Source organism: Lactuca sativa, chromosome 2, assembly GCF_002870075.4.
Source record: "Lactuca sativa cultivar Salinas chromosome 2, Lsat_Salinas_v11, whole genome shotgun sequence".
Taxonomy (NCBI): Eukaryota; Viridiplantae; Streptophyta; class Magnoliopsida; order Asterales; family Asteraceae; genus Lactuca; species Lactuca sativa.
This window is the reverse complement of record NC_056624.2, coordinates 5,691,099-5,700,591: the sequence shown is the minus strand read 5'-3', so window position 1 is coordinate 5,700,591 and position 9,493 is coordinate 5,691,099. Positions and strand designations below refer to the sequence as shown.

General features: G+C 34.8%; 1 protein-coding gene across 1 annotated transcript; it reads right to left on the bottom strand.

The window, feature by feature from the left end:
* Positions 1-569: 569 nt before the first annotated feature.
* Positions 570-6,610, bottom strand: LOC111887628 (serine/threonine-protein kinase/endoribonuclease IRE1b). The gene is made up of 6 exons (XM_023883795.3): positions 6,307-6,610; positions 5,500-5,737; positions 4,028-5,220; positions 3,173-3,345; positions 2,078-2,324; positions 570-1,128 (listed from the first exon to the last, which is right to left on the bottom strand). Exons 1-6 carry the CDS (start codon positions 6,471-6,473, stop codon positions 678-680), a joined length of 2,469 nt encoding a protein of 822 aa, XP_023739563.1. The 5' UTR covers positions 6,474-6,610; the 3' UTR covers positions 570-677.
* Between the last annotated feature and the right edge of the window lie 2,883 nt (positions 6,611-9,493).

The following is a 9,493-nucleotide window of genomic DNA, read 5'->3' as shown; positions in this document are numbered from 1 at the left end:
AAGTTGTATTTCTTGATCCCTCTTCATAAAACGTGTCATGTGGGTGACAAGCTTTATCAAAAACACCACTACCAAGTCATCAATCCTTTGTTCCACCTCCCATACCATTACATCCAAATTTCCTTCCCATATCCACGGTAGCAATGGAAACACTAAGAGATGGCCCCAGATGTGTTTATTACAAGATACTACTTCCATTTATCCCTATAACAACATTGTATTCTAAAAAGGGTACATATAGCAATGCTATCCATATATAAATAAACTTCATTGTTATAACTATGTAGATTGTTAAAAATATAATCTCCTAATAAGAAAAAAAATGAAACTACCATACGATAGAAAGATATAACTTTTGAATGTTATAAACTTATAATATATAATTAATTATTGCATTTACCCTTGAAATATAAGTACATTGCAATCACCGTAGGAAATCAGGTACATTGCCATCACTTAAAGAAATATAAGTGCATTGAAAAACCAAAAAGTATACATCTACGTTGCTTTTATAAGTAAAAAATAAAAGAGATTGTCAATATTGGTAGTAATAGTGGAGTACTAAGATATAATAAATTCAGAAGCCATCTTTTTAGTTAAAATATATATATATACACCATGTCACATTTCTTTTTTGAAAAAACCATCATCAACATTCAACAAACACTTTATATAACTTAAAACTTCCCTTCTCTATAATACTTATGAAGAAACTCTTCATCTCCACAATATTCTTTCAAAACCTTATACACTTCCATAACAAGCCTTGGAAACCGACTACTAAAATACCCTTCAAACCCCGTGGGGACCACACCCAACACACTTTGCAATTCTTTCGGGAGTTCTCTATAATGATTCAATTTGTTTCTTATAACGCGTAATAAATCACGTACGCTATCATATTTGTATTTTCTGTAACGCCCGATGTCAGTTAGAAGGGTGTTGTCTAGTTTTTCATCCCATTTGCCACCCAAGGCTTGTGGGCCCGTGGCTTCGAGTGATTTTAGAAGATTGGAATTTGTTTCACGGTCTTCTAACTCTACACGGTCGCTTGCGTCTCGAAGGAAGGAGAGACGGGTCTCTGCATCCCAGAAGAGCGGGTGGTTGTAGACTTCTGCGGCTTTTGGTCTGGATAGGCGAAAACAAAAGGGTAAAATCGTAATTTTGCTATTTTATTGACTTAGTTTCTATAGTAAGTAAACCATTATACTTTTTCTGACTGTTTAAAACATTATTTTTCATGGTAATATGGTTTTGAAGGAAAACAAAATACCAAAAGCATGACGGATCAATTTAGCTTTAGAGTAAATTACACGAATGGTTACTATGGTTTAGGGTGATTTGTGCATTTGGTTCCCAACTCATTTTTTTTAACTCGGAAGGTCCCTACTGTTTGTTTTTGTTACGCGTTTAGCCCCTATCTTACCTAAAAATACTATTTTGCCCTTGATTTTTTTAATTTATTTAAATAAACACACCCCCAACCCCACCGAACTCACCTTACCTTACCTACCCCACCATTTTTCTCTATTTAAATAATGTCTTTTTAGGTAAGACAGGGACCAAGCACGTAACAAAAACAAATAGTAGGGACCTTCCAAGTTAAAAAAATAAGTTAGGGACCAAGCACGCAAATTACCCCAAACCATAGGGACCATTTGTGTAATTTACTCGTTTAGCTATTTAATTGTTACTTTGTAGAATTCAAATTTAAACCATTATTTTTACTGTTTATAAACCCATTTTTTTGTAGTATTTAAATTTTGTACTGCTTAAAATAATCACCTTTCCCTGTTTCACGGTTTTGGAAAAAAAAAACTATACTTGACAATTTTATCAATTTAGCAAATAAACTATTATATTTTCATGATCTATACATTATAACACTACAGTGGCTAAATTGATAAAATAGTAAAAGTCGCAAAAAAAAAATGGGTTTTTAAATGATCAAATGAAAGTATAACGTTAAGTGACTTAAATCAATATAATTAATCGTGAAAGTAAAGTTGTGCTTTTTTGTGTTTTTTCATATGAAAACAGTTTTATCATGTTAGAAAGCATTTTAGATATTTTATACCTGAATTGTGGATCCGGATGTAGGAGGTGGGAGATGAGATGAAAAGCTTCTGGAATATTATCCACCAAGAAAAGATCTTTTCGATCATTCACAATGTTTATATCGCGTTCAAGCATGTCACCAAACGGGTGTCTACCACCAGTAATACAGAAGAACAGTAAACACCCAAAACTGAATAAATCCACAGCACGCGTTTGCCTTTCATTCTTAAGTTGCTCTGGTGCTTGCCACCCTGAACTCCCATAACCTATATGCAAATATTATAAACATTTATTTAAAAAATTATATAAAATAAAATAAAATCGCTATAGTTATTCAAATAGGGATAAGTAAGAGAAATAGCAATGTAGTTTTCGGTTTTTATTTGTTTCTTATTATGGCATTGTACTTTCTTTTTTCTTTATTACAGCATTGTACTTTTAAGGGATTCCTTATTAGAGCAATGCAGTTTGAAAATTTAATCATTATATGAATGAGATTATAGTTATGATGACATGGAATAAGGAAACATGTTTTTATGCAATGTCATTGTATAGATAGGATGTACACGTGTAAAATACTGTTGACTTGTCAAAAAATTTAGAATTTTTTTTATTAGAAGTCCAATCTATACATGATTTAGATCTCACTATTTTAATGATATGAACACATCAAATGTTTTTTTTTTTTTTTTTGAAAAAAAAAACTCTCCATTTTGTCCATGTCAGATAACTTTTTATAAAAAACTTTCCTTTCTCTCATCTTGGCTATAGTTTTTTTTTTTTTTTTTAAATATCTATAATGAAATTTTTTTATTAAAAGTAAAATTTTACATTTTTTGTAAAGTCAGCATTTTATCACATGTATGTATGAGGACAATGATGTTGCTCAAACAAATTGTTAATTTGTGCCATGTCATCATAATTTGAATCTCATTGCTACAATTGGTAGATGTTTTTTAAGTGCAATTCTCTAATAAGAAATCATTTGAAAGTAATATGGTATAATAAGAAACAAATTTGTAGCTACATTGCTATTTATTGAATTTTGCGCCAATTCAAATATTAGTAAAGTAATCTATCATCATAATGAAAATATAAAAAGAAGACTACTTGCCTGTTGTGGTTTTGGTTAAAGAAGATTTATTGTCAGATAGGCGTTTGCTAATGCCCATATCAGAGACCTTTGCACTAATGGAAGTATCTTTGCGTATTAAGACATTCTGAGGCTTTAAATCCCGGTGAATAATTCCAAGCTCATGTAAATGGGCAAGTCCAGTAACTATATCCCTGCAATTTTTATTTGTTAAAAGATATTATAAGTTAAAAATAAATTCTAGTAGTGTTACATATATCATGTATGTCTTTATCATAAAACTCTATTTTCATTTCTTCACATTACAGCATTGTACTTTGAAAAATCTACCCACTTATAAGAATGTCATCCAAATATAAAGCAACTTTCACTTCTAAGATTGAGTAAATTTTCAAAGTACCAATTCCTAATAAGAAGAAAAAAAATTAGAATACAATGTTGTAATTGGGTAGATTTTGTGAAATACAATGTTGCAATAAAAAGAAATGAATGGAAGATTCTATAACAAACACATAAATGAAAAAACATTGCCATAATTTCCATTGATTTGATTATTATATTTATAGCATTCTACCTTTATTTATTCCTAGGAAACATTATACTTTGAAAATACTACCCAACTATAACAACACCATCCAAATACAAAGCAGCTTTAACTATTATAATTTGGTAGAAATTTTTCAAAAAACAATATCTTAATAAGAAAAATATTTGAAAAAGCAATGCTAAAATTGCATGTATTTTTCAAAGTATAATATGTTAATTAAAAAATGAAAGTACAATGTTGTAAATTGTAATAGAAATAAATGAAAGTAAGATGCTATAATTAAACATTATCTATCCTACTAAGGGGGGAAAAAGGAAACATGGTCTAACCTCATTACTTTCAGCATAACTGGAGAAGGATATCCATTAGGCTTCCATAATTTCAAATCTTTGAATACTTCCATCGTCGATTGCAATTCAACACTCGAATCACCATGTAATAATATCAAATCATGCAAGCTACATACACATCGTTCAAGTGCAATATAAACAAAATCTTGATCATACTCAACCCCATGCCACCTAACAATATTAGGATGTTGATCAGATACAATCAGATTTTGTATCTCTTTTAATGCCACATCATGATGCACCTTCACAATCCTTTTCACAGCAACAGCTCTACCATCATAAATTCCCTCCAATACAACTGTTCCATTACTTCCCTTCCCAATTTCTTTATTGAAAACCAATAACTTCCCGATTTTTCGTTCAGAAACTATGTGATTATTTCCTCCAGATTTCCGGGTTTTTTTCTTTTTGGATGGTGTTACATTTTGCACCTTAATTACACTAACCACCTCATTCACTTTCTTCTCTTTCCTCAATAAATTCCATAAATAAAAGATTAACGCTATCAAGAACGAAACCCCAGCAACCAAAAACCCATGCAAGTTCACAAGAATTCTACTCGGATTTTCGGTCTTGTTACTATGATGAATTTGAGGGGGTATTTCGTAAATATGTCGAGGCTTAGGGGGCGAATATGGAACAATTTGTTTGGGCATTTCATCACTAGGAGGAGGTAGGGCAAAAGTTTGACCACCATTAAGTGACATTTCTAGCTTGCTGACCATGAAAATTGACTCCAATTCACGAGGATCACGAACACGAAAAACCGGATAATTTGTCTGACAAAAATCTTGCATTCCACCTAAAAAGGTATTTGATCCATGACATTGAGAAGCTTCGAAATCAGCAAACATGAGATACCATAAAACATTTCCGGTTGTTGATGACGAATATTTTAGCTCATAGTCAAACCTCTTGATGTAGAGAAGTTGGTCATGGTCAACAGGGTCAAAGTCCAATGTGGTTGGGTCGTTCCATTTGTTAGCATCTTTCTTTAGTATTATGGAATTTTGTTCGGGGGTTTGACCTCCGTTTGACTTGAAGGTGTAAATTATTTTACCGGTTTGTGGGTCAACAAGGAATACAGTTGTCTTTTTTGACCCTAAGAGAACTCCATCAACTGAAACATGTGGAGTACGTCCGATTAACTCTTCTACTCCAAATGGAAGTTTCTGGGTACCATAAGAAAATGTAAGATCATAAAGCATTCAATGGCATAAAAAGATCATTATCTTCTGTAAGACAACCTATTTCGTCTTATTGAACTATAACATAAACAAAATGGATATGTTTGTGTCTCAGAGTTGCACCAAATGTTGCAAACTAACAATCTTTCTTGAAGAAATGCTAAATGAAACCTAAGATTTGCAAGAACAATGGATTTTGGACATATTGTGGATTTTACTACATATTGAAAAAAAAGATACACTAACACGAGTGTGTTTGCTGACCTCTGCTTTAGTGTTTTTGGCATGGATATAGAGTTGCCAGTCATCTCCACAATCTATATAGAACTTATTGTGCTGCTGCTGCCTAGAGGAATTATGCTCATCATCCTCCAAATTAACTGCTTGATGTGAATCATATATTGGTGCTCCAGATGGAAAAGACCAAAGAATTCTACCTGAACTGATATCTACTTGATATAATGTGCCATCTGGTGCAGCCACCAATATAGCATCTTGTTTACTGAATGGAAAACATGGCATAAAAGATATTTCAATGGCATTATAGAGGTATGTATGCAATTTGTTAACATATGCCAAAAAAAATCCTACAATGCATAATCTGTTGAAAAAAAGATCAATTAGTTAATCCTTCATGTGCTTTCTCCAGCATTTCTAAGTTTCAAAAACAAGCTTCGGTTCTTCAAGGAAATCTTATTAGTTTTCATAATTATATAGATAAAGCCCCAGAAGGTTTGCTAAATTCTTTTAAGATCATAAGTGTTTGATTGACCTATAAATTTATTTAAATCTCAGAAAATAAAATTAAAGAAAAAGGTATAGACTTCTTATAGATCATTTTCAAGTGGGGGAGATCTAGTGTGAAAAGGCAGCGACTTTACAACCTTATAGTATGGAAAAAATTGGTAATATGGAGATTTCCACACAATCAAACAAAATCACTCTACTAAAAAGATCAATTAATGAGCTATCTCGAATTCATGGATTTTGCTAACAATCTACTATAATAAAGCCCTAATCCCAAAATCCTAAATCCCTTCATGTAAAAGCAAAAGCAATTGAACTACTTACGGTGTTGAGTTGATCTTGGCCGGAAGCGGCGGCGGAAGATGAAATTGATACGAAACAGTAGAATCGGACGTCGTTGAAGGCGGCGGGAGCACCGGCAGACTCCCATATGCCGCTGGAATCACGGCCAAAAGGCGCAAAAGTGAAATTAGAGGTCCTCTCATTCTCATTTTAGTAAGATAACTTGTAAATTATTCACCATTTAATTGAAAGGGGGTATTCGATTTGCTCTGACGATTGGATATGTGGGGTTTTGTGAAGAATCTGAGTCTTCTCCATCAATATATCCATTATCAATTGCTTCTCTTTGACCCCAAAACCTTTTTCCAAAACGTTCGTCTGTTACCGTCTAAAAATTAATTGCACAAATAGTCCTTAATTATGTTCAAAGCTCAAAATAAGTCCCTATATGTTTTAAGCAAACACCATACTAGTCAACACGTTGAATCCAATTCCATATCTTGTTTGGTGGCGGTAGTGGCGGTGGTGGCGGTGGTGGTGAGTGGTGGCAATGGTGGTGGTGGCAGTTGTAGCATCCCAAATCAGCATAAAATTTTGCATCTTTAATTCATCAAATCACATAGTATTTGTTCCACCGTGCATGAGTATGATTGAACATTTCTTCTTTAGTTAAAGTCCCCCGTCTTCGAAAATCAACTAACTAATACCTTATACAGCGGTATGGAGCCATGAACCCACGAGTGTTGGTATATACGGCGTCATAAAGTTAATATTTATCTATAGGTGAGGGACATTTATTATATAAAGAATATAGATAATAAAACTTACATAAAGAATATAAATAATAAAACTTATATAAAGATTATAAACCTGGCGAAGGGAATGGAAATCTGGAAGTCGGATTGAATGCAACTTCTTTCAAAACTCTTCAATCATGTGTTATGACTTCCCATCCAACCCATACAAAGGTGAATATCATATCAAAATCACAAATTCCTGATATATTTTGATAACATTCACCTTTTCCTCTTCCCCTATATCGTGTTTGTTGATCAACGGGCACAACTGCATGTACAAGAGTTCCATCTAGTGCACATATTGCTCTGGAAAATATGGCTTTTAACCGTCTATGTCGTTCTGAGAAATGTCTTTTTGGATTAGGAGTTGTTGGTACTATAATTTCTTTCGCAAAACATATCATTGCAGTTAGGACCTCATGAAAACATTGATGAATGGTTTGTGTGGAGTGATGAAATCTTCCATTAACCGCTAGAAAATGTTCATTATATCCTATAACATGTAAAAACATAGTCATCTTATCTTCAATTCTTATCGTCCTACTAGCTTGCAACCAACTTCTTTGCGTAAAGTGATTGCATAATAATACAAATGTCTCTTATGTAAGATGCATCATATTATAATGTAACGCCCGCAGATCTGGGCTAGTCAATTTAGAGGCAATAGGGGTCGAAAATGACTTTTCGACAAAATATTATTTAGAATAAATAATCTTAAACAAGTTGTAGAATATGTCACAAGGTTTCCGTACATATAAAGAACGCCGAAATCCGAGTTATAACAAAGAAGTTATGGTCCGCCGAAGTTTTACGGCAAAACCGGCACGGCACCGGGAGACGTAAATAGTGAATTTACGATAGAAGACTTTTTATCCTTAGCAATCTAAACAAAAGTCGTAGAATATGTTAAACTAAGAACATCGATAAAAAGAACGCCCAAATCTGACTTCGTATGAAGAAGTTATGATTTTTCTAAGATTCGGCTTAGCAGTGCACGACCTGAAACTCGAATTTTAGTTCGAGCGGTTTTTGGCTTACGTGACCTAAACGAGAGTTGAAGATCTCATTAATAGGAACTCAACGGTAAAAAGACAGACGAAAACGGAGTCCGTACGAAGGAGTTATGAACTCTTCGCGGTCATTTAACAGTCTAAACGCCTCCTACTGTTAAATTTGAGATCGGTCTAGAATTAGCTGACGAAGTCTAAATGAAAGTTTTAGATCTTGATTTTACCTACGCGTGGATATAAAGAACGTCGAAAATGGAGCTCGTATGCGAAAGTTATGATTTTTCTAAGTTTGAAGGCTGATACGCGATAGGGGGTGACGTGGCACCACCAGAATTGGACACGTGGCACCACCAGAAGGCCACCACATGGACCAACTCGGCGAGTCCATCAGATTTTGCACTATAAATAGAGGTGCCGGGTCTAGCCTCTTCTTCACACCTCCCAAACCTTCTTTCTCTCTCTAAACTCTCTCTCTAAGCCTCCCTAACCCCCTAAAGCCTAGGGTAACTCCCTAGCACGAGGCGGAAGCCCCGGAGCGCCCGACGGCTCCGAGAAAAGAGCCTTTCGGCTCGGGAACGCTGCTCCAGCGAAGCCCGGTTTTGCGAAAAAAACCCGCTGTAAGTGAGCTACGCCTACACTAGTTTTAATATAGCTTCTAATTAATTATTAGGACCTGAAAATAATTATTTGGGCTATTATTGTAACGACCCGTTCCTGGTATGTTGATTTATTGGTAATTATAGTGAGTTTTACAAGAGGGACTCGGCGAGTTCATAGCCTGACTCGCCGAGTAGGGTCGCGTCTGCGAGCACGCGTGAGCCGGGGACTCGGCGAGTCCATATCGTGGACTCGGCGAGTCCATCCGTCTGGGTGAAACCCTAAATCCCCGGGTTGCCCACTATTTAAACCACCTTATAGCCCCCATTCTCGCCTCCCTCACCCTGAGAACACAGTGAGAGAACCCTAATCCTCCCTTGAGAGCTTATAAGTGTTTTGGTGCCATTTTGTGAAGGTGTGAAGAAGGAGAAGAAGAAAGAAGCAAGGAGAAGTGTTGTAGTGCAAAGATCCAAGGGCAAATCTGAGTTAATTGAGGTAATTTCAGAGTTCCTTCTTGTTATATGCTTTAAACTTCCATTAGAGCTCTCCTAAGAGCTAGTTGATGCTTGTTCCAAGCCTTATGTTTGCATGAACGTCTTAATAAGTCGAAATATCTTTGGATCTGAATGTTGGGGTGTTGTAGAGCCCAGATCTACTGTCTTTTTGGAGTTATATTGCATGTTAACCATAGATCTACCCATTTTATGCATCTTTTAGCCTTATTTCCCTTATTCATGAGGTTGTGCACGTAAAGTTGGAAACTTTACGTGGTAAATCAGCTTATTGGACTCAGATCTATCAATTGTATGTATTGGATTCAAACAA

Coding starts and splice junctions, on each gene's coding strand:
- LOC111887628 (XM_023883795.3), bottom strand. CDS start 6,473: ATGAGAATGAGAGGACCTCTAATTTCACTTTTGCGCCTTTTGGCCGTG. Junction 5,738..6,306: donor GCCAAGATCAACTCAACACC/GTAAGTAGTTCA, acceptor TTTTCCATTCAG/TAAACAAGATGCTATATTGG. Junction 3,346..4,027: donor GTTATGCTGAAAGTAATGAG/GTTAGACCATGT, acceptor TAAAAATTGCAG/GGATATAGTTACTGGACTTG.